The 25,489-nt window shown below is 43.2% G+C and overlaps 1 protein-coding gene across 1 annotated transcript; it reads right to left on the bottom strand.

Annotated features, from left to right (window-relative positions):
• Positions 1-203: 203 nt before the first annotated feature.
• On the bottom strand, positions 204-25,489 carry pds5b (PDS5 cohesin associated factor B). The gene is made up of 35 exons (XM_076750269.1): positions 25,419-25,489; positions 19,611-19,738; positions 19,048-19,251; positions 18,526-18,612; positions 16,191-16,288; positions 15,000-15,126; positions 14,563-14,643; positions 14,032-14,172; positions 13,054-13,169; positions 12,725-12,819; positions 12,326-12,471; positions 11,457-11,608; positions 10,065-10,178; positions 9,855-9,936; positions 9,702-9,750; positions 9,247-9,386; positions 8,808-8,923; positions 8,388-8,493; positions 8,081-8,241; positions 7,812-7,935; positions 6,877-7,035; positions 6,591-6,659; positions 6,237-6,373; positions 6,009-6,132; positions 5,573-5,777; positions 5,239-5,353; positions 4,848-4,980; positions 4,611-4,730; positions 4,134-4,196; positions 3,881-4,026; positions 3,591-3,663; positions 2,323-2,735; positions 2,126-2,206; positions 1,132-1,228; positions 204-1,008 (listed from the first exon to the last, which is right to left on the bottom strand). Exons 2-35 carry the CDS (start codon positions 19,716-19,718, stop codon positions 976-978), a joined length of 4,215 nt encoding a protein of 1,404 aa, XP_076606384.1. The 5' UTR covers positions 19,719-19,738; positions 25,419-25,489; the 3' UTR covers positions 204-975.

Genomic DNA, 25,489 nt, shown 5'->3' with positions numbered 1-25,489 from the left:
AAACAACATTTGAAAAGTTCGATAACAGATATTTTGAAGGAAAAAAAAAAGAAAAAAAAAAGACTAAACCCGAACGGGAACAATCATCTGAATTGACCTCTTTCTCCTCTGCTTGTACACCTGAAGGCATCACAGCTGATTATGTCCTTAAGCAAACTGCTTCATCCAAGACTTCAAAGTGAAATAAAGAGAAATGGAGCATGTCAGGTTTTATAGAGAATTATATTGATACAACGGAGGATCTGACTGGGTGGATGTGAGGCCAAGTTAATCAGCAGTGACAAACAATACAACCACAGCTGCTCATGACTTCCATCTACTAGTAAGTACAACCTAAAAATGAGATGCACACTACAATCTTTTCCAGAGGCAACTCTACATTTGGACAGGTTTTTGACATTTTTTCTAAATTTTTCAATACATGGTAAAAAAAAAAGAAGGTATTAATATACAGAACTGTAAACAAAAACATGTTTTCTTTTGAAGTAAAATGACACAATTAACATCACAAAAAAGATCATGTTTAATCTCTTTCAGTTTTAAAAAGTGTGACACAGAGGGAATGATTGATAAGCAATATTGCTTTATGGGAGCACTTTAATAATAATAGTATCAGCGGGTAAAGGCTTTACAACATCCTCCCAGTCAGCATCAAACACAACAACAGAACATGAAACAGACATAAGAGACTATTTACAAGAGTGATCTTTTTTTGTTTTCTGTTAAAATTATTTCTACTTGTATGGAGGAGATGTGGTGAACATCATCACAATGCAACAACCCACAGCTGATGATACAGATGTACTGGTGTAGTGTGCATGTGGTATATGCAAGTGTGTGAATTTGTGTAACAGTAGGAGCGTTTGTGTATGAAAAGTTTAAAAAGTTCAATGTCCATATTTTCTTTCCTACGTCCTTCCTCCATGACTTTAGAGTAGACGCGCCGTTTTCGTTCGTCCTCGATCATTTTTTAGCTCATCTTCTTCGCCCTGCTGCCTTCTTGCGACCCTAGGAGAGGTGGGGGGAAACAGCAGGGTGAAAACTCTGGACAGGAAACAGTGTATGAATTCCTCCATAATTAGTCTCAAACACCAGAATTCCCACAGATGATTCACATGACACTTTCAGTACCTTAGGCGTTGGCTCGTCCTCCTGCTCCTCCTCCTCTTCTTCATCTTCTTCCTCAGAGTCGTCCTTAGCGGCAGCTGCCTTCGATCGCCCACCGCGCCTGGAGAGTGGATACACACTGAATCAGAATGTCTCAACGTGTAACAGGGAGACATTTGTACATGCAGAAACCTGACGAAAACACAGCACCACCACCCACCAAAGAGAATTTTTTCATAAAGATTTCTCAAAATATCACCCACGAGGTGCCAAATGTCGGTAAGAAGCATCTTTGGCAGATAAATCAGAAAGTTAACGCACCACACTGGCCAGTAAGACAGAGTAAAGCTTTAAAATGCTCACTTATAATCTAGAAATCCATCTGTCTCATCTACATTCTGTGCACAAAGTAGCACAGACACGATACAACTGAGCTCCATCTCACAGCTAATCTGCAATACTTTGTACAAAAAGGAGAAATCAATCATTTGCATAATATAAGACTGTGCAGACACACATACTTTTTCTTTTAAAACAAAATCCTTAACTTTACCCTCATATACATTAACCCGAAGCAGCAAAAGGTAACCACAAGTTAAAGAAAAGAAACGGCAAAGTAAATGTAGCAGCAGTGTGATTACGAAGATGATGTGACAGGGAGTTTTGTGCTTTCATGGAATTTCATAAGACACCATGAGAATAATAAGATAGAGGAAGTAGAGAGTATATACTACTACTACTAATAATAATAACAAGATTTAGAGAAGTCACTTAAGCTTGAAGGGTTATTTTTGTCATCCTTAGCACAAGTTCCAGTTTTCTGGAGCTTTCAAGCACATCTCATGGTCTTTTTCCCCCAGGAAGTTTACATTGTAACAAAATCATACTAGGCTGGTCCACTGAAATTATTTTACCCAAACACAACATTACAAAACCCTCACTACAGTCCTAAAAGAAAAAAGGTAGAGAATGAGTTTAAACAACAGCCTGAAGATCCCAAATCTAGAGAGCATCTTACGCTGGTTTCTTGGCAGCTGGCTGAGCGGCTTTGGGTGGACGTCCTCTCCTCTTCTGCGGTGTGGACTCTGCTGACTCCGAGCTGTTGAACGAAGAGTCGAAATGAATGTTGCTGACAGAGATCTCAGTGCCAACAGCAGATGTCATGAGTGAGGCAGTTCCTGCTCTGTCTGCATTAACTGCACAGGAAGCTCTTACCCTTGTGATCGCCGCGGCGCCCTGGCTTGCCTTCCCCCCTTGGTCTTCAACTCCATATTTTCACTGCTCCTGTCATCCTCTTCCTCCTCGTCCTCTGCTTCCTCCTCCCCTCTCTCCTCTTCCTCCTCTTCTTCATCATCCTCTGGTGGAGGAGCTGCCTTCTTCCTTCCCCTCTTTCCCTTGGAAGGTGCGTCCTGACTGGGAGTGGCAGACTTTGGAGGCCGGCCCCTGCGTCCTTTCTTCGGCGGGCTGTTCTGTTCGTCCTCTGGCCGATTGTCCTCGTCCCACTGGTCCTCGGGCTCAGCCGCCGCGGTCGTGTTGGCTGCCGCCTTCTTGCGTCCACGCTTTGGCTTGCTGTCCTGGTCGTCACTGGAGGTCACGCCACGTTTGCGACCGCGTGGCTTTTCAATATCCTGCAACAGAGAGAACACATGGTGACCAGGACTGACAGGCTTCCTGCTGTGTGAAACAAGACTTGTCATGACCAAGCCAGAAGCCTCCATGAGCTTGAAATGTTCTTTTAATGTTCTTTTCTGAATGGTGATGTTTTTCACCTCAGAAAAGCAGTAAACTGTCTGGTCTCCTGTTTGCTTCCTTTGAAGATAAACTGCTTAAAACCCACGAGAACATGAGAAATAACACTGGTAAATACAAGCAGATTCTTGTCAAACATTTGAAATGTATGGAACATCGATATTTTCTGATAGAAGACGCGGCCTCGGTGACTTAACGATGTATGCAGCAGGTCTGGAGGCTGTTATTCATGATAGTTTACACAACGTGTACTCGCTAATCCTATCTTGACTTCAATCCAGCAGGTGTTTGCACAGTAGGATCAAAACACAGAGCCACAAGGGTTTATGACTGCAGCACTTAACTGGATCACAGCAACGCGCCCATTTCTACTTATCCTCAGCTATGGTGTCATTTCAGATAAACCTCTCAGTTTATGTGTGCAGTCACACTACAAAACATGTCAGTTTTTCATTACTTGCAATACACTAGTCTCTCCAAATTTGCCACACTGGATACAAAAGCCATTTTATTTTTGCCCGTTTATCCAATTGGTGTCATGGGTGCTCTGATCAAAACTAAATTACAGTAATAAGAGGGAAATCAAGCTTCACTTCTTTGGAATAGGGCTGTGCAAATATGATGAAATGACAAACCCACTGATCTTTCCACTGGGGGGGTATTGATAACACAATAATGGGATATTTTCAGGATGATTACTGCAGCTTTTAGCTATGTGAGAGAGGTTTTATTACCTTGTCAGTGCTGTCTGCTCTCTTCAGGGTGATGTCCTCATTTTCACTGTGATCCATTTCTGTGCTGTCATGCCTGAAACGCAGTAATTATTAATAGTTACTATTATATATACACAACTCAAGGTGCAACAGGTTACAAGATGCAAAAGCCGTGTCTGTCTGTGGAGTCTATGATCATCTTCACTCTCTGTGCTATGAAGAAGTTTGTTTCCATTATCTTCCATTCATACGCAGAGATCACAACACCTGAGCGTCTTTAGAGGAGCGTGTATGTGCATTACGTCTTGTACCTGGTCTTGCTGCGCTGTGGGGAGCCTGGGTTGGATGATGAGTCGTCGTTGCTGGCGGTCTCCATGCGGGAAGATTTACTCTGGAGCTGCTTCCCCGCCGATGACAGCGGCTTATTTACTGCACCCAAAACGTTCGCCGACTTGGGCTGGAGGAGCGACAGATGATGAGAGTTTCAGTTTGACATGTGTTCCATCCAACAGAACAGAAACCAGATGGAAAAAGCTTCCATTTCAGGGGTCTGACTGGACTCACCTTTCCTGGTGTGAAGAATGACTTCATCTCTGGTGGGAGATAATTTTTTGTGTTGCTGAAATTCTGAAACGGAGAGAAAAGTTATATGACATGTGTTTGTGGAGAACAATTATTTAAAAAAAAAACCCTGAAACACAAGCTGAGGATTATGAGAAGAACAATCTAATTAGTCAAAAAACGTGGGCCAGCTGTGTTGATAATTCCTCTTGAAACAAGCCCATAAGCACACAAAAAACTAGGTTACTACCAACTGCCACAAGCAGGAAAATACAAGTCATCTGTGATTATCTTTTAATTAACACTCATCAAAGAGGTGCATATGCATTAATATCCATAACACCCAAAAGAGAACAACTTGACCCGTCATTCTCATTTGCAGCTCAGCTATTGCTATAAAAAAAACATAAAAGAAGCCGCTGCACTGGAAATAAAATATTGAAGGCTTTCAGAGAGGTGCTCATGGGTGGAGAGACCAACCTTGTCGGGTTTGGTGAAGAAGCATGAGGGCAGCACGGGGTCTTTCGGGGACTCCAGGCTGTAGGTGGTGCTCTTTGACATGATAATGTGCATGGCGACGTCACACACTGTGTAGAGTTTCTGTAGGGGGAAGTCATAAAGGCCGGTCAGCAGGATGGTACTCAGAGCTGTGAATGAATATGTATTATCTATATATTACATATTCAGTGTAGGTAGACTTGCAGATGTTATGCGTACCTCGTTGGTTTTGGGATCGCTGGGGGCTTGGGCATCTTTCGTCTGTTTGATATTTTCCACCATTTTCCTAATGAAGGCGTGGCTGTTGTTCTCATTCTTGGCCATGATTATCTCAAGGACAAACCACAGAGCCCTGACGAGGACAGGAAATTTGACATCAGCATACAGGACTTTGAATGCCAGCCATAATTTTATAGCTTTCTCTTTCTTGGACGTAGACCTTAAAACTCTACAGATGCTATTCATGAGAGATGGTAAGAAGAGTGATCGATGTGTGGTGGGAAAGTGCTTAGTGTTGTTTAATTCATACAGAGCGTATTTCTCATTTTTAAAGTTTGCTTTTATCGTAAGTGTTATCAGCAACCAACAGCTTTCCCCGTCCACTACTTACTCTTTAATTTCTTTGAGCTGCTCGATGTCCTGTACTTTGACGTAGTCTGGGTCGTGTGCCAGCAGGTGGATGGTGTAGGGCACCACATACTCCGGCAGCAAAGAGAACAGCTTGTCTGTTGGCACACACACAAGGTAAATATTACAGTAACGCTGCCTCATCACAGCAGTGCTCATGATAACAGACGTGTGCACTACAAGGAAAACAAAAGATCTTATTTGTTCCTCTTCCACAGGCCAATTTATTTATCACATATTTGTATTGTTGTAGCTGCTTTAAAAAAGAAAAAATAACAAATTCAGATTTCGTTTCAGATCGTGTTCAGTCTCTTTACCGCTGATGGCAGCGTGCTGCTTGAGGTACTCTCTGCGTATGTTGACGTTTTTCACCAGGCACTGGCGAGCGTGAGCCCTCCTCTCCTTAACGGGGTCCTTGGCACACAAAGCGAACACCGCCATGTATTCAAGAGGCAGACGGAGGCGGCACAGGCCCCGGTGGAGCTTCTGGGAAAAACACTGTCGCACCTGGTAGCACTCATCCTTGAGACCGAAGAGAAACACAAAACAGTGACGATGATTAGGAGGAGGAGACAGATGATGAAATGGTTTCGAGAAACATGCGGAGGGAACATCGGGGCGGTGTCGGAGAGACTATTATACCCAATGCGTCACTTCAATACAAATCAGAGCCATAAAAACAGATAATAAGATGCAGAGCCCTAAAACGAGCATGAGCCTGCATGCAAAGAGGAGACTTGCGTCAGTTCTTACATTGATGACGAGGGCGCACAGCTGATACTGCTCCAGTGTGATGATTTCGTGATAGCAGGGCTCCTGTGCCAGCTTCAGCAGGGCGCATGCCGCTGCCAGCCGCAGCCTTGACATGTCTGGTTTACTGGAGGATGATGGAGAGGAGGAAGAGGAGAGACAGTTAACAAGGACTGACACACACAGGACTTTGGGCGTGTCTGATCAAGAAGTACAGGTTTCATCCTTTACCCCATCCTGCCCTGCTCGGTTAGGTCTCCATCGCTGTGTAGAATAGCAGTCAGCATCCTTAGAGTGGAGTTGCCGGATTTGCTCTGGTTGTTCTTCACGCCTAGAAGCCACCTCACCATCAGCTTTATGCCCTGGATCTGAATGGAGGAGGGTGGAGGGTCAGAAATGACTCATGGAGCAGCAATAGTGCATCCCTTGAGTTACACTATTCAGAATCAGGGGAGATGTCTCATTTTTTTCCTTGTTAAGTGCTGATATGAGACTCTGAAAGGACTCTTCAGATAAAAACACATGGCAGGAGATTGAACAGGCAGGCAGAGTGTTAAAGAGACACATGCAGGGTTCACTGCTAACCTTGGCCAGAGTCTCCGGGGATACTTCATCATCAGGGACCCAAAGTTTGGTTGTCTTCTTGCCCGGGATCTGCAGAAAACACAAATAATACTGTAAGACTTGCTATAAACACACAGACTGCTGAAATACTGATCCTACAACTGTGGTGAACAGTTTTTGGGACCTCAGAGTGGAACTGCTTCCAAATAAACAACAACTATTAAACAACTGTCACGTATTTTCTATAGATTTTAAGTCTAAACCTGGTATATGTGACGTGTGTATTGACAGTATATGATGTGCGCACCCTGTCGTTCATGAGCAGATCCTTCACAATGAAGTTGGCGACTAGAGATTTGAGCGGCGCTGCAAACTGTTCTGGGGCCAGCTGAGCCAGGTGACCCAGGGTGGTCAAAGGAGTGATGAGCTGCTCCAGGTTAGCAGGGTCCAGGCCTTTGTGCAGAGGCTGGAAAGACACAAACACAGCTGCTTTATCACAGTCTGCTTTGTCCTCGGCCAGACATGCAGATCAACGGTCTTAAGTGTTAATTTTGTCAACACGTACTTTGTTGGTGTCTTTATTTCATGAGTGAATTTTAACAACACAAATGGAAAAAATACTACTAAAGATGAAACAAAACAGACAACCTAAGTTATATCACATGAGTCATCTCAAAGCATTAGCTGTTTTCCTTTAAATCATTCATCTGCAAGTACAAAGTTCTTCATGGATTCAGGGTATTAATTTTAGCTCCACGTAAAGTGAATAAACAATGTGTTTCCCAGATAATGCTTGTCTGCCTTAATGATGGTGTTTACACTTTTATAACTGCTGATTTATTAATCTGACTTCTTCTGAGTGAAACATGGCGCAGAGTTTAGCAGATGACCTCAGTAATATATAAAAAGTCTTGTTTTGTCAGGTAATAAACATTATAATGAAGCAGGCTGTGCCCTTCCTGATAATTCATCTCACAGCGTGGTGGCAGAGGGGCCCTTCACAGGCCGATAACTTGATTACTAGAACATCTGTAACATCAATAATGTCAGGTATCTTCATCGTTCTTGTTTTAGCGCCATAGCAAGATTCAGATGCGTCAGTGATTGATTATTTCACTTCCATTGTGTAGCTGAAGTGAATAACGAGCTCACCTCAGGGTGGTTTCTTTTCCATGTTTTCTAAATATTTTTTTTCTCTCATGTGTAAGAGAGTATAAAGCCAAAGCAATGGGACTGACTGACCTCGAAGATCTGGGCGAAGTGTGTGTCTCTGTTGGTGAACATGGCGTTGATGCAGTGGATGGCATACTTGGCCTGCCGAGGGGGGCCTCTCTTGGCTTTGGCCTGTAGTACCGGCAGCAAAACACTTGGGGGAGCAAACCAGAGAGCACCATTACACACTATAGGAAGCAAGTTGTGCAGAGTGCAACGCGCTCAAAGCAAGGGTTTCATTCCAAAATATGAATGATCACAGTGTCAATCAATCAGGTCAATCTGGCGACGAAACGTACGATTTGATATGAGGAAAGCTCTCTTCCATCTTGCTGCCTGTGTTCTTGAAGATCTGCAGCGCGGCCTCTGCCACCTTCTCGTCATCCATCTTCAGACAACCCAACAGGGACTCAAACGTCTCTGCAGAGTGGAACGACACGGGGTGTGTGAAGGACAGCACCTGTGCGGAGTGAAGAACAAAGAGTCAAACAGCTGCTCGACGTCTGATAAATATTAAATACTACAACTGTATTTCTGTTTAATGGAGCGCCAGCGTGATGCTGTAGACAGAGCCATAGAGGAAACACGCTGAGGTTTGGGTTTTACCTTCAGCAGTTCCAGTCCTGCTCTGATGGCCTCTTCAGTTGGGACGCCCTCCTCCTCATCATCGGCTGTTCCGTCTATAGATTTGTTGACCTGTTTTATCAAAGCACTGACAGATGAAAGAGAGATATTAAAAAGGTCAAATACTGCACAAGTGGATCAGTTATCACTGGCTCTTTGTACTCTTCACATTCTGAATGCCACAATCCTCTGGCTGGGTTCATAGACATGTTTTATTTCTTTATTTTTAAACAGAAGGGACATAAGTGTGTTTTCCTACTTCTAGACATGATCGTCTAGACAACCTCCGTAAAGGAGCCCACAGTGAGTAAAAATATAACAGGGTTAAAATGACTTCAAATTTTGTGCCATGGCCCATTGTACACTCACACACACACACAAATACACACATGCAGGCAGTACCTAATGGACTCTGTGTCGATGTGTACAGGAGCGATTCTCTCCAGCAGGAACTTGACCATTTCCAGGAAGGGATTGCTGGGCTGTTTGGGGCTTCCAAGCTTTTTAGTGATGTCTCGCTGAAAAGGTGACAAACAAATGATTAAAAAATATATATTAAATAAGGACACTGCATTGCAGAAAAACTAGTACTGTAGAACCACAAGTGCAAGTGATACTTGACTTGATGGCCTCTTTATAGAAACTTTTGTAACTCAAACTACTGACTCAATGCTTAACGCTACACATGAAAAGCCTTCTACGCAGACAGATTAAAAAGACTTTAAAAGACTTTCCTCACAGGTGCTTTAATCCAAAGTACAACATGCACTTTTTGAGACCTTAGAGAAAATGTTTTCAGAGTCCAGCGGCTGCGATCTCGGGCAGGAACGTCGATACTCACCACACAGACTTCAGCTTGCTTGCAGGAGCAGGAGGGGCTGACCAAGGTTTCTAACTGATCTCTGATGCGCTCGTCATCATCCAGGACCTGAGCCAGCTTCTTCACAAAGTCCTGAGCCTTGCCCGGGTCTGGCAGGTTCCCTATAGACACACGCAATTAAGAGCTGATGTGTACAAGGCACAGATTTGAAACAAAGGTGTTTAGGTCATCCTGTTTCTGCAGGTTTTGTTAGATATCTCTCACTCCTCTCCCGATTCTGTGAATTAAGGGTATACTTAGAGTGTACTAGGGTGCAGAATAGTTGACTGGTCTAAGTTTAAACTTCCATTCAATCATTAGGGAAAAAGGGATTACATGGAAGTTTACCACTTAACTTATTCTAACAAGAGCGATGGAAGTTTTCTGGGAAAAAAAAGTAATTTGTTAAAATAATTCAACATGTGTGAGATACTTACTTGTGATCACCATGACTTTGGCGAAGACGGCCTTGCTCGATGCTTCAGACTGCAGCAAATACATAACCCAAACAACATAAAAGCAGTTTAGAAACATGACGTGAAGGTACGATGAGCTATCAGCTTCTTACAGCGTGCTTCAGTCAGAGTTACCTTGGGTTTTTTGACCAAGTCCAGCAGGTCTTTGACATGGTGTCTCAGCAGATTCTGGCACTTCCACATCTCATTCAAAGCCCTGAGAGACACAGAGGAGGAAAACAAAGGCCCTCCTTCAGAGCATTTCTTCCACACAGCTGAAACTTTTATCTTAAGATATAAAACAAACAAACCAGACTGTGGGGTCCCAGTGTGAGAAAGACTTACTTTACAGCGTTTGTGTCCAGGGTGGCGTACAGGTAGTAAAGACACTTCATCCGCTCAGTGGTTTCCAGGTTGTGAGGAACCATGTACTGGGCAAAGACCCGCTCCACCAGCAACCTGTGCACACGCACAAGGAGAAATTTAGATTAAAATGAAGAATGTCTGTTTGCTTTTACTCTTTCAGGTCCTGACAGTCATTAGTCTACCATTAGATTTGTTTGAATAGGATCATCTACACCACAGTCAGAAATGAAGGCGTTTTGGGATTAAGAGAGGAAAAACATAAAGTCAATATTTGTAAGTTCCCTGTTAAATTTTTCTTCTCGTTTTCAATTATTTATGCACGAATGAGATTGCAGTCTCTCACAAACTATATCAGCGACTGTCTACTTAAATAGATTTCTCCTCAGTCGAGTCAACCGCCCTCATAATAAAATGAGACAGTTTAGACACGTCATCATTTGAAACTTTGGATAATAAAATCTCAGAGGTTTTAAGGGAGAATTTGCTGAGCATGCACAAGTATTTCAGTGCTGCCCTGCACAACTTCCATACAGTCAGACACACAGGAACAGCCTGTTACAACCCAGACTTTTCCTGTTGGCAGTAAAGCAGCTCCACTGCAGCAGTGATGGAAAGGACAACTCCACCCTCAGACGCGGCTCAGTTCGATCTGAGACTGATGTTTTCGTGTGTGTTTTGTCATTTAGGCTTTTTTTTCACCTGGAGGTGCCCACTTTGACTCAACATGGCTCATCAACTTTCTGCTTCAGCACTGACATTATGTGGGATGGCTTTCAACAACCCCCACAGAGAGCTACTGTAGGCTCTCTGTTTCATATGTGCACAGGTGGGGGGACAATAACACGCTTAAGTTTCCAGTTCAAAGGGAGGCGAGTGATGCTGCAGTGCACTGTCTGACTGCTCAAATGATTAAAAAAAACCCTTATGGAGCCCTGAGGCTACTATGGATGATCAAATGTCTTCTTCTATGATATGTTTCAAACTGCAGATTGAAGGACTGGCCTAAAAACTGATTTTACCGTTCGTGTTTGAGACTGGTGATCAGTGTTTGGCACACTGTTAAAGCCTGCTGTAAAGTATCTCAGCGTGATCTTATTATTCATTTCACTTATCTACATTCAGCTGGTTATTCATGGAACAAGACAAATACGTCAAACAAAATTAAGAGCAGAAATCCAAAGGTAAGCTTCCAATAGCCCAAGGCACACACAGAAGCTGTGGTTAAGCAAATGAAAAGCAACTGATTAAAGGAACTCAGAGCGTAATCAGCATCATCAAGGGAACAAATTTAAATACCTGATCTTCCAAACACTTGCCAGCAAGTATTACATTTGATTTTCCTATATTTTTAGTATGAGGACGAACACAAACCTGTCATCGATGCTGTTCTGGTAGTAGATATGAAGCAGTTTGTCTTTGATCCAGGAAATCTGTTTAGAAGCCTCCCGCCCTCCTTCTCCCTGCAGCGAGTACTTCCTGTAGATCGATGCCAAGCCCATCATGGCCTCCTTACGTACACGCCACTGATGAAGAAGGATAGGAGAAGAGGAAGATTCCCAATCACGACAACTGACTGAATGAGAAATTATGAGATGATACAGCAGCTGTAGAATTACTGTCATACAGCTCGGGCCGGGCCATATAAATACTGATTGCAACGGGATATTTCCTAAATTTTAAACTTTGGCATGCAGTCAGTAAGCTACACTGTTTGACAAACAATGAAGAAACAAAGATATTAGTAGTCAAACACATTGCAGTCCTTCAGGAACAGACAGCCTTCGTTCCAAAATAGACACCTCGGGGTCGGCTGAGTTAACTAAACACACCACATGCTATTTTGGTATCAAAAACCACAGCAACCTTAAACATCAAGCGCTGTTGTGGATAATGCGCTGACAAGACATTGGTGGTGTGGAGATACTTTGGCTACTTAAAGCCCTGTTTTGCCACATAGTGAAAAGTGATGTTTCATGTTATCTCAGTCAAGAACATGTGTGGCAACAAAAATGGGAGCTACCACAGTCTACACGCATCATCACCTAATAAAGCATGCAGAGTGCAAGCGTTTAGCGCGCCCGCACCAGCAATTAGACACATCCCCTGGAGCGAGCCGAGAGGTATCATAACTATGTGCTTTCCCCGTTAATAGGCACATCACATATGCTAATGCTTTTTTAACAGCAAGAAACCACAGTGCTGACAGGCTTCGTGGAAAATGAGTGATTTTGCCCACTTACTCTCTTGTCCAAGGTCCTCTCCTTTACAAAATTGAGCAATGCATCATTGACTAGAGACAAGTCCTTCTTGGCAGCAGTTACTATAGAGACGATGACATCATGGCGGATGGCCTCCTCTGGGTCATGTGATCTGACCCTCAAGTATTCTGGGAAAGAAAACAGGAACAAATGAGTGGGATGTGAGAGAACTGGCCACCTCTAACACAGACAAAATACTCGGCAAATGCTTCTCATTTCTTCCAAATTACACACTTCAAAGGAACAACAATAAGCTAGTAACCTATTATTAGGAACTTGTAAGTGGTCCAACTGCTGTGGTATCACCGCCATATAGAGGCAAAACAACTCAGCACTGATCACAATGAGTTTCTCGCTGATAACTTTAACCATTTCAATTACCTGTGAGGTCTTTAGCCAAGTCCGGGTGGTTCATGAGACAATGACTGGCAAACTTAACACACTCCAGTCTGATAGGCACGTGGATGTCATTAAACCTTTCAGCAAAAGAAATCAATGTTAATGGCAGCAACCCTTCAAGGTGACACACACACAATCATCTAAGCAAAAACAAATAACCCAGCAGGTATTTGGTGCATGCAAAGTCATAGATCAAGAGACAAATGCATGTTGAAGAGATAAGATCTGTACACATTTTAACCCCTGAAAGCATCAAATGGGTGTTTCAAGGCCTTTTCAAGGGTCTGTGGAGCCACAACTCTGAAACCCACCTGCCCAGGTAACACTGCCAGAGTGGCTTGTTCTGTGCGGCCAATTCAGAGTCCTTGGCTCCAAACATCTTCGCTAGCAGCTTCACCACCTGCAGCCTCTCATCATTATCATTACTCTGCAGAGGGAAGGAGAGAGGCAGAGAGAGAAATGATGCACAGAATTTGGCCGTGTTGTACGGACAGACACGCCAAGTCATTAACATAAACTACATTGGCAACACTACCACTTTCACAACACACACAAAAGCAGCAGTTTCTTTGGTATCAATCTCGTTTTAGAATGAGCAGCGGAGAGGAGGAAACAGCAGGGACAATGAGAAGTCAAGACAAAGGAAGACAAGAGGTAGGGAGAGGGAAGGAGTGGGGACGACACAAGAAAAGCATTGGGGAGAGAAAACAAGCGAGGGGAGATAAAGATGAAAAGAGTGAGGATGAGACAAAGAATGAGCGAGCATGAGAGAGACAGAGAGAGAGTGTGTAGTCTGTGGGGGAGAGATTTTATCGCAGCTATTATTTTGAGGAGACAGCAGTGATCTACGCTCCCTCTGAACAGTTAATGAGCGTTATCCATCAGCAGGATGCCTTTATGAGACACTGCAGAGGCAACATTATGCTGACTGGCTGACTGCTTTATCTTTCTAATATGAATCAACAAACCTGCAGAGAAAGTGAAAATATGCAATTCTGTGGGTAATAGGTCTGAGCATTCAGCTTTTTAGCCCGCCGTGTGGATAAACTCACAACACCAATATAAACACAAGCATTACTGCTGCTGCTGCTGCTGCTGCCGCCTCCACCTCTGCTTTTAATATTACAATGAAATCTAATCTATTTATATGTCAAAGGTCCTAATAAGATGCAGCTATACTAACAACAGGACATGACAAATGTAAGATGCTTACGGCTCCATTTAGGAACAGTCAACTCGAAATACGACATGTGTGAATGTTAATCTGAAAGAGTTTTTTTTTTTTATACCTTCAGCTTAAACTCGAGCTGCGGCAGCACTGAGAGCAGCAGGTGGCTGTCTATGTTGTAAAGCTCGAGGATGAGGTCGAAAACGTGTTCAGACAGATCACTGACTGACGTCTTTCCCAGCATCAGCACCTGGTTGAAGAACTGATGGAGAAGACAAAGAAGGAGGAAAAAACGTTACTGATGATGCAGAAGAGATCTAACATGGTCCTGCAACTCAAGCTTTTTCTGATGTATGGCTCCTTTTTTTAATGGCATTTTTGAGAATCTGGATATCTGCTTTGCATGGATTGGTCTCAAATCTCACCCTATTCCAGTAGCTTCATTTAAACTTGAATTTATAACATGGAGGCTGCATGTATACGATACGAATACTTGGATGCATCAAAATGTTTTATGCTCAACAGCTGATTTTAAGGTCCAACATATCACTGGTTCAAATAGTCTTACAGCTCTGACAAAGTGTCACTTTTGACTTTTAGGACTACTACAGGATGTACAAAGATTAAGAGAGTGTTAATGCTTTAATCTTACATTGGTGATGTAGGGTTCAATAGCCTGAGCGGTCCTCTTCAGCAGAGCTTTGGCCAGGTCATATGCTTGTTTATTCAAATTCTAGACAGAGAGGAAAAACAACAGGTGAAGAAAACTGCAGGCCTGAGAGCATACAACACACAATCACAAAAAACGTACACATAATGTATGGGTGGGGCCGGGGGGGTGCAGCCCATCACTTTCTGTTTTTCACTCAGATCCCAACAGTCCCATTAGGATGACTGTCGCAGACACAGATGTTTTTCTGAAGCTGCCTTACCTCTTCTCACCTGCAGGGGTCTCTTTGAATTACAGGGGATGGAAAACGACAGTGGCCTCAGTCGACTGAGCCATTTCTGCTTGTATCAACACTCACAGAGGGACCGTGTGTGTGTAGATACGACTGTGTGTTGCTTTTTGTGTTTTTGTGCACGTACCTTGTGTGCTGGCACCAGGTTGACCAACACAGTGTCCAACAACTCCTGCGATACAGTGTCTCCCTCACAGATGATGGAGCTCATCAGGTCCACCATGTGCATGTGCACCTTCTGGTTGTGGCCATTGCTGGGGAAATGGGGCAAGAAAGGTCAAACGGTCAAGAAAGGTATCACTGCATAACTTAAAATATAACATTCCACATAAAATTGACTGTAAATCAAGCTGTGTGAGTGTGTGCATCAACTGCTCAGCACAAGAGAATCGGGATTTTTGGTGCACCATGGCTGAGATTTGCTTTGCTTGCAGCAGGCATTTTGTAGTGTGTTTCACTTGCTGGCTCACTCATTTTGAAAACAAACTGGCCTCGCACAAACAGCCTGCGCTGCACCGATCACACAGAAGGTGGGTGTACTTGCTCATAATGATCTGCATGACAGCGGGAGGTAAAGCTTATTACCTAGATTTGTATTTCAGTGACTGCTGTCCTCACCGCTGCCAGGCATTACTAGTCTCATTACCTCCCATTCACTGAAAGTGTCACTTACACACACACACACACACACACACACACACACACACACACACACACACACACACACACACACACACTCACACGTGCACACAGGGACATACACACACAAAAATGAAGGTTGCATTCCCCTGCATCCTCTAGCTCACTGCGCACATTTCAAATAGAAAGCAGAGGTCTTTAGATTCTTCCTATACAATAAAAAAAAAACATTGTGGCACAACCTTGAGACACACACACACAATGTTGTTTCAATGGCAAAGAGCCAAATTCTGCACTGCAGAGTTCAGCCCTCAAGGTTGTGTTCGGCAGAGTGAAATTGAGAGCGAGTTAGGAGGGAGGAGAGGAGAGGAGAGGAGAGGAGAGGAGAGGAGAGGAGAGGAGAGGAGGGGAGAGGAGGGGAGGGAGGGCAATCAGAGAGAAGCAACTGGACTGCTACTGTGTGGTTTCATGATGTGTGAGCCAGCAGAGACAGATTTAGGTGTTAGGGAGGGCTGCAAGGGCTAATTTCTGTCATTAATGACTACGGCAGTCAAAAGAAAGGGAGGGAGTGTGGAAAAATAAAGGCTATACACATACACACACACACACACACACACACACACACACACACATAATAAAACATGCTGAATATGAACACACAAATCTTAAAAGGACTTACTTGATGACCTGGAAGAGTGTTCTGTAAAGCTGGGTGAATATCTCATTGCTGTCTTCAAGCTCAAAGCAAATATTGTAGGACTTCACCCATGCTATGTTCTGAACGAAGAGAGGAGACAGGGCGTTAGCGCCAACACAGATGCATACGAGGAAGGTGGACGGAGGTGGACGGAGGAGAATGCGGTAAGCAGGGTGAACGACAGCCATGTTTGCTTATTGATTGGCTGTTGTTTTTGGTTACTTGGGAGCAGTGGAAAAAGCAGAAAATATTCACATTTAAGAAGCTGGGAATTTTTTTTTCTTAAAAAGTGGCTTTTAATAGCTGACAACTAATTGATTAATCAATTAATGGTTACAGCTCTGAGTGGGAGTGAATCAAAACAGTAAACTTTGAGGCCGGACAGCTGAACAATGAGCTGTGACTTCCTTTAAAGCTCCATAAAGCTGAGGGGAGCAGCAGATGTGTCTCTGTGGGCTCATCACTGTGAGCAGCGCCTCTCCCATTACACGGTGTCAGTTGATGTACTGTTATTACAAAAAATATTGATTATAGCCGCTTTAAATGGACTAAACAAGCGCTGTTAACAGGCACTGCTCTGTCTGCTTTCAGAGAGCAGAATGACAGTCTTGTTTGAGATTAGCTGAGGTTTCCAATCCAGATTCAATTAAAAACTTATCTTCTCATATATCCCTTCATGGCTTCTGTTGCTCCTAATTTGGATATCATTGTTGTTGCACGAAGTACAAAATGATTAATATAATTAAAACTGCAAATCAGACTTCCTCCATCCCACACTTTTTTCAGACTGTCTAATTATGCCCCGTTTACAATCTCAATAATAATAATCAAGTTGCAAAAGATATTTACTTCCACTTCCAATCAACCTGCCCTTTCATCAAGAAATAGTTCCTTGGTGACAAATTAATTACAAGCGAATTGAAACAGACAAACAACAAGACTAAAAGCAAACCAAACTATGAATGAAGAACACCAGAGTAATGGTTTTCTAAAAACACTGAGGGATTTAGGCTCGTCGTCTTTATAGACATGCTACATTTTTCATCATCTATTTGGACTTGGTGTTTAAGAGGGAGTTCAGGCAGAGTGTCTTCTGCAGCCTGAAGGAGGTGAAAAACCAAGCTGCCAGATGGCTGCAGATATAGATAAACACATATTTCCTATAAGCTTCTGTCGCTGCCATTCTGTCACCACTCCTTCCTCCTCTGTCTCTACACTACCTTTAATTATTTATTACATGATTACATTAGATCTTGAATACAAACTTACAGTAAATGCATTCAGAAGACCAGAGTTCAAACGCTCTGAGACATACACCAACACAAGGTTAAGTTTTCCACAATGAAGTTAAATTCCCCATCATTGCTCCTCCTCCTTCATCGTAGTATAAATAGTCAAATAGAAATAGTCTTCTGCTTCACTAAAATGCCTGTTCTCTGTTAGAGGCTTGAGTTTCCACATCGAATGTGTCTCCGTAGTGTGTTGGACCATGATTGGCTTTAAAACTGATTGTGATTTTACAAATAATTGTATGCATTAGAAAGTGCAGAAGAAACTTTGCCTCTTCAGCAACGAGTACAAACAGCTTTTGAGGCTCAAACTCTCTGCATACATCATTCTGCAAAGGGAAGGTCAAACATCTGTCTGGAGGGAGACTTTCAATCAGACACTGTTTCTTCACCAAAGTTCTTCTTCACTGCTACACTGTGAACATGAAACCTGCAGTATAAGACAGGCTTTTCACAATAAGCTCTGCTTTTGTGCGCCTTTATGAAATACCACTCGAGTAAGGGATGTGAACTCTCTCTGTGTATATAACTGTAACCACCGGTTAATGTTTGGATCCAACAGCCGGTTCCTGGCTGGCAAAATACCGACGTTTGTTAAAGTCCAACACTAACAAATCTCTCATCAAAGCTTTCATCTTTGTTGAGCAGTGTAGAAAACATTTGGGTAGTGAGCTAACAGTAGCTTTCACCAGACAAATATCACAGTAAGCAGGCTACATCTGTTATCTGAATGTGTAAGATACATTTAATCAACACTTCAAACCTTCTGCGGCTCATCTCATTTTCACACTGCAGCTACAGGATGTGAACACTAATTAGGCCAGCACCCTAAAACGTTTCCTCCTTCTGAAGCAACAAAAGGTGATCAGAGATCTTTTGAGTTTTTATTATTTATAAATGTAAATACTTGCTGAAAGCAGCCAAGTGTTGAAAGCCAAAGCCTATTGGTTTCGATGACTCGAGGAGATTCAATGCAGGATTTGAATTGGACAAAATGCGATCAAACCCCGACCCGACCAGTCACGTACCTCCAGCAGGTAGAAGTATCTGTTGAACTGAGCACTTTTCGTGTCCTCCAGTCCTTTGAGCTGTCTTGTGATGAACATGAAGATGTCCTGGCGACAAGAAGCACACGCAGATGTCGTAATAAGCAAAACTCAGGTGTGATTAGAACTGCACAACAAAGTTCAAACACGACAATTAAAAGTGTTTTTAGGCTAAATGTTGGTTAGCAGGAGGTACTTTCCCACACAAACACTGAAACTTGAACACACCTTGGGATTGATGCAAGACTTGTTAGTCTGTGTTTAGAGGCTCTTTAAGTTATGAGTCATGTCGAATCTCCAGCCAAACGCTGCACAAATTTCAGGCTAATATCCAAAAACGTTGGCAAATGAAAATACAAATCAATTTGTCAGTTTGTGTTAAGTGAATACTCGAGAGAAGGCGCAGCACGGTTATGTAATTAAACAGTGAGTAATTCTCGTGGAGCAGAGTGTAATTTTGCAGCATTTGTTTCATGCGCCCAAGCTAAATCTTCGTGAGCGTACCTTGAGTTTATCTGGGGAGGTGTAGGGCGCCTCTGGGGCGTAAATCCTGAATATGTCTGCCAGACAGCACGCCACCAGCAAACGCACGTCTTTGTCTGGGTGTTTGAGGAAGAAGTCTGAGGCCAAGTGGAGGGCCAGGTTCAGGTACAGCTCCTTCTCTTCCTCGGAGTCCTGGTCCATGTCCATAAAGGTCTTCACCACCATCTGGAAGAGGGGTGGGGGATATTGAGTGGGGAGAGCAGATGCTGGAGATTGGTGGCTGGGGTGACTAACTAGCTAGGTGAAGGTTTAAAGCCCCTCCACAGCATTCTTGCAACAATGCATCAGTAATATTAGAGCAATATGAATCAGACATAAACAGACACAGAATTTTAAAATAACAGATAAGGGTTACTACAGATTTCCAGTAGTAATACTTAAAAACATCTGTTCTAACAGAAATAATGATGACATGATGTCTTTAGCAACGTGTCGATATTATACAGACAATTTCCTCCCTAATCTGTGCGTCCACACAGTAAACGGAGGACGCCGCTGCAGCAAAACGGGAGAAGGACACTGACCTTGAGTCTGCGGACCATTTCCTCTTTGGAGATTTTGTCAGAGATCTCCTTGACCCCCGGGGGGTAGGTCACCTTCCCATCTGTGACTCGAGCTTTAGAGTGAGCCATCCTCTTTAGCTCTTCACTGCCTGAGGAACGACAGAGAAACGTTTGTAATAACTTAGTGGAGAGCAAGAAGGAAGGTGAGACGGGGGACCAAAAACCTGAAAAAGCAAAGAATTTCTTCACCTCAAAACAGAGAGAAAAGCACATTGTTAACTATTTGGATCCCAATGGAGATCTTTTTAATACTTCAAAGCTTCTGAAGACGTCTGGAACAGAGACATCTGAAATATTCAGCGAGGTATTCACAGCACAGTAATAGCTTTCCACAAGCTGAATGAATGATGAAATTGCTGCGTTCAGGAGAGCCGGCTGACTTTTCACTGCTAGCTGCTGCTTCCTTTGTGTTCCACATTTCATTACAGCCGCCGTGAGCCTGTCAAGGATTACACCCGGTTCAGGTTTGGGGCATTCACATGACGCAAAAAGTGCTTTGACGTTGGTTTCAGCGCACTGCTCGTGGCCAGATCAGTCACCGTGCACTTTAAGCTGCTCTTTGGCAACAGCTACTTAACTGACCTGTCACACCTTACCACTGCTTTTTGTCCATTAAAGATATTAAAAAGGCAGAAATGTGTCCACCAAGGAATATGACTTCATTTTTCCACCTACATCTTACCTACACCCTCTTTATCAAACTAAAGCCTGACTCATAGTTCATGAATATACAAAAAGAGCCTGTATGGTTAACTGAGCCTGTAATGTTTTTAAAAAAAATGAATGATTTGATGCTTTAAAGTGGGCGTTCAAAAAATATCTAGTGCTTTTAAGATAGTAATGCATTCTTTCAGCCACAAGCCTGGAAGTCAAAGGTTTGTACTCAGGAGCTTTGAGAGTTACAGAAGGAAGTAAGCTTGCAGAATAGAGTCTGATGTTTTGCAACCAACAAATTAGAAGAGTGTATTATTAAGAAAAAAAAAAGGCGCCTGTGATATAACACCCCTTTCACAGCCTCAGCAAAGATACTATCAACCAAAACAGTTCTCTCCTGCAGACTCATGTCTTGGTCTCTTTTCATGATAGTTTTCTCAACTACTCCCAGTTTACAGGACTCCTGTGACTCAAAACGCATCACGCAGCCATCTTTCATCTACCTTAGGCTCGACTTACAATAACCTTTCTATGCACGTTATAACACCGTAACTCAACCTGTTGTCATTTAACATGAATTCCATATAGCTAAAATTGAACTTTTGTCTGTTGGCTGGTTAATGTGCTCCCTGCAAAGCCGTGCCTACTCGGCAAAGACCAACTCTCAACAGAAACAAATGGTAAATAGCCGCATTTATATGCGGCTATTTCCAAAGCATTTTACATTTGCCTCCCATTCACATACACAATGGCAGCCAGCTACCACGCAAGGCACCGGCCCGACCATCAGGAGCAATTTGGGGTTCAGCATCTTGTCCAAGGACAGTTTGACATGTGGAGCTAAGGATGGAGGAACCAATACCGCAGTTGGTGGATGGACCAGCTCTCCCTCCTGAGTCACTGCTGATCATGTCATGTCTAACACCGGAGAGTCTCCTTGTTAAACTTTAATGCATATCCTGTCAATATTTTAAGAAAGGCTGCAACTAACAATTATTATCGATTAATCATTATCCTCTCATTATTGTTAGCCTGCACAGTCGTGCTGACCAATTAATCGTATTTTCTAAAAATGCTGATGAATGTGATGAATGAAAAAATAAAGGTTGTATTTACAGGCACCATTCATACTCACCATGCAGGCGGTTCAGGCCTGAGGAAGGTGCATCGCACAGAAAAAGCATGCCCTGTTTACAATTAGGGATCTGGACTTCTTGGGTAAACGTGGAAAGAATGTGATAAAATACATTTATTACTTTTGGCGGGTCAGACTGAGAGTTAAAAACGGCTCCCAACAAATTCCAACCTCATGGCATTTATTGGGTTGTGGGGATTTTTCTTTAATGCAGGTATTTGCGAATCTTTCCTCTCCCTTTTCCAGACAGTTGCTCCATGTCTGTCCTAATTTAATGAGTATGAGAGCTCCAGTTTCTTCTCTCTATAAAATATGCTGTGGATAAGGGTTATTGTAGACTCGTTTTTGGTTTGTAACAGTTACACAGCTTCAGGTGCAGATTTTAAGCAGTGGTTCAAATAGAACAGAAAACAAACTAAAACCATCCTGTGCTGCCAAAACACCCAGAGCTACACCTCACTTCAGACTAGTCAATCCACAAATTAATCTGCTATAACTTGCCACTGATAACTGAATAACAGTATTTTAGTCATTTTTAAGCAAAAATACCGAACATTTGCTGGTTCCAGATTGTCAAAAGTCAGGATTTGATGCTTTTCTTTGTCATACATGATAGTCAACTAAATGGGTTCTGGACTGTTGGTCACTCAAAACAAAATATTTGACGGTGTCACTTTGTGAAATTTTATGGAGCATTATTTACTGTTATTTGTTAAGACAAAATGAAAAACAAAGAAAATAATCTACAGATTAACTGACATTGAAAATAATCAGCAATTGCAGCCCTGCATTGCTCTACTTCATCTTTACCCTGCAGTGACAGTGTCAGGCTCAGGATTTGAATAAAAAGCTCTGCACACCTTGTTTATACAAGCATGTACAAGCCATGCAATCCACTACACCTCAAACAAATGATCAACGAACATTCCCTCCTCCACATCCTGCAGCCATCTTTGATTACAATCAGTAACATCTCATTTTCACCCATCATATAACCGTATGACTTCTCCAGGTGTGGTCAAACCACTAACAGGTGTCTGACATACCCTGAGTGACAGATGGACAGAAAGTCAAGACAAGTGAAAAGACGGATACTGGACAGAGTCTGATCCGCAATCCTTTCCCAGAGTCTGGAGTTCAGCACAAAGGTGCAACGGCAGCACTAGCTGCAAGGTGTGCTTTGTCACATTTTCACTTTGTCTGCTCTCACTGGTAAAGTAGCAGGGTGGCATGCAGCAGCATCTGTGGCAGCTGGACATAAAAGTATGTCTTCCTGCCATGCTCAAATGTCTCATCCCACTGTAACCACCTCCCCCGGGGGAGTCAGCAAAAAACTGCATACTGTTGCTAAAAGCTTTCAATGAATGGAGAGACAACTTTTCTTGTGAAATGACTATCTTGTTTGCAGCTTCTCACGATTCCTGCCGATTTATCATGGGAGGAGAATTGATTGTTATGAAGCAGTCTGGGTCAGTAGGTCTGCCGTCTGACAAAAGCACTTGCTGGGTTTGATTTAGAGACCAGACCATGATAGTGAGTTCTGAATAACAACCAAACAATTTTCTGCAGCTGTACTTGAGCTTTAATAAACACACACACAGACACACAGATGAGCAAGGGCCAAACCCACACACTGGACACTGGCGGGCTGCCAAACTGCTCCATTCTGACCTTCTTTTCCACCCCACAGCTGCTGCCAAATTTGAGTCCATCTCTCTCTCGGTCTACCACACTGACACACACACACAGCCCAATGAGAGCGGAGTATTTCTCGACCTGGAAGGGGGTCTGTCTGGGTACCATCCACCAGGGAATATTTCACTTTGACCAAGAAGCAGCAGTAAAAAAAAAAAAAAAAATCAGACTGGCTACAATAAACCTCTTGAACACATTCAACTCATTACTGGTTCATCCTAGTAAAACACATTAAGCCAGCAGAAACATGAAGACTCAGTTCTCCAAAGTCTGAACCTTGACACGGACATCCTTTGTTTTAACCATGTGGGTGATCGTCAGGAAGAGAGTGACTGTCAGCAAGCAGCGGGAGGACTGGACACCAGTCGGCTGTGAGCGTGAACTCAACGACCTCCACATGGGCACTCGCACAAACACAAAGTGAGGGAAACCAGCTGAACAGGGACGCCCTGTCAAAGAGTTTTGCTTTCCCGAGATGAAATGAAACAAAATAAGACATTTTCTGAACAGAGCACATGTCCGCCAAATCTGAACCAGTGAAGGCCGGCCAGAAACAACAATAAAGCGGAGAAGGAGGGACTGAAATTAGTCCAAAGGTTATGAGAATGAGACGGCGGGGTTGGAGTAAACCGCCAATGAAGCCACACCGCAAGGGAAGCCAAAATGGCATCTACAAACAGACAACAAACATGTGTAAGGTCACCAGGCAGTGCAGCTCCTCCTCCGTATCCATTCAACACAAGCAAACCTTCACACAGACACCAACTAAAGACTACCATTGTGGCTTAGTAGAGCAAGAGTTTGAGCAAACATCATTTTGCTCAGTTTTCCTTTTAGCAGAGAAAGTTGCGGGGCTGCAGCCTGGATTAGATCTAGAAAGGGGAAAAGCAATTTAAAACCAAAAATTAACTCCAACCATAACTACTACAGTGCAGCTCCTGATGAAACACTAGTCCATGTGGTTTTGTGCAAAGCCATTTTAAACAGAGGAAATATGTACACAAGCCGAAACGCAATCATTTTATCTAGTAATGCCACCATAAATCACTAAATTCCAACTTGGCCCTTTTGGTAAGGTTATATTGAACGGTACTGATCTTAAGTGTAAAATGCTTAATATATGGTCCTATAATCAGATAATTCACAGACTTCTCACAACCTGTGTTCCGTTCACCAATCTGCAATGTTGACGGTGACACGACCCAATAATCAGGCTGATCGCTGTCATAACAAATGCACTGCAGCACTCTGGAGGGGACTGTCCCATCTCGGTATATAAATTACGTGCACTGCCTAAATTTTACAAAGACCTCCTCCTGTTTTGTGGTCTCTACAATCGCTCCAAGTCTTTTGTTGTTCGCTATCGTTATATACCGATAACAGTCAGTGTGCACGAGACCAGGTATGCCGCTTTCAATCACGAGGAGTCCTCGTTAGTAAAAGTAAGATATTCCTCTGATATCTGGTAAATTTAGCAGTTACGTAGCCGATCGACCAATTAAAAATACCACTTTCGCTATGAGACGATGTCTCTGCAATAAAAAGAGCAATGCGCCTTTTACAAGTAGCTAATAACGAGAGTCCAAACGAAAATAATTTTGCGTTGGAACAACCACCAGGTTACTAGCAATCTTAGGTTAAAATTATTCCACAATTAAGTTAGTGTGAGCTAGCGATAGGTGGTGGATAGAGAGGGAGACGCTTTATGAATAGATGTGCTTATTGTTATGATACAGCAGCATGCCAAGGCCAGGGACTATGGCATAACCAGGCTGCCTTGTTGCTGTAATACTGACCGTGGCTAATCGAGTTAGCTGCCGCTAGCTAGCTAGTGTGCATATCTCGCTAGCAACAACGCTGGCTAGCGTAACCGAGCTAACGTTAGCAACAGCAATCTCAGTGACAGAGGGCGGACAGATAGTAACGTAGCACTGAACAAAACACCCGGCTACACCGTTACATCGTTATCAATACCCAGACCCCTGTCATACGACCAAGTCGAGCCATTGTTTGCTGGTGCTGCTGGGACACTGAGGCGAGCAAATGTGCTAATATTTCGCTAGCTAACCATTTTTGCGCCGCAGGACCAGGTCAACCAGCGCTGTGAATCGGACACGGCTGCCGAGAACACAGGCGAGCAAGGCGGGCTGCGCTGCGCCTATTAGCGCTGGAAACCCGGCTACTCCTCGGATATATCCCGGGTTATACCTCGTTTTTTAAGGTAGCACCTGAAAATAATGCAACATTTGAATCAAAAGGATTTGCTTCTTTGTGCATTTTCTTACCTGATACGGTGAATTGTGATCAATCGTGTCCTCCTCTGCAGCTCTCTTCCCCCTCCTAGCTCCAAAATGGC

Source organism: Chaetodon auriga, chromosome 15, assembly GCF_051107435.1.
Source record: "Chaetodon auriga isolate fChaAug3 chromosome 15, fChaAug3.hap1, whole genome shotgun sequence".
NCBI lineage: Eukaryota > Metazoa > Chordata > Actinopteri > Chaetodontiformes > Chaetodontidae > Chaetodon > Chaetodon auriga.
This window is presented reverse-complemented; position numbering and strand designations above follow the sequence as displayed.

Bases quoted from the DNA above. Each gene is read 5' to 3' on its own strand.
- pds5b (XM_076750269.1), bottom strand. From the start codon at position 19,718: ATGGCTCACTCTAAAGCTCGAGTCACAGATGGGAAGGTGACCTACCCC. The intron at 4,197-4,610 runs GTTGGTCTCTCC...TCTCCGTTTCAG, and splicing joins TCTTCACCAAACCCGACAAG to AATTTCAGCAACACAAAAAA. The intron at 4,027-4,133 runs GTGAGTCCAGTC...TCGCTCCTCCAG, and splicing joins CATTCTTCACACCAGGAAAG to CCCAAGTCGGCGAACGTTTT.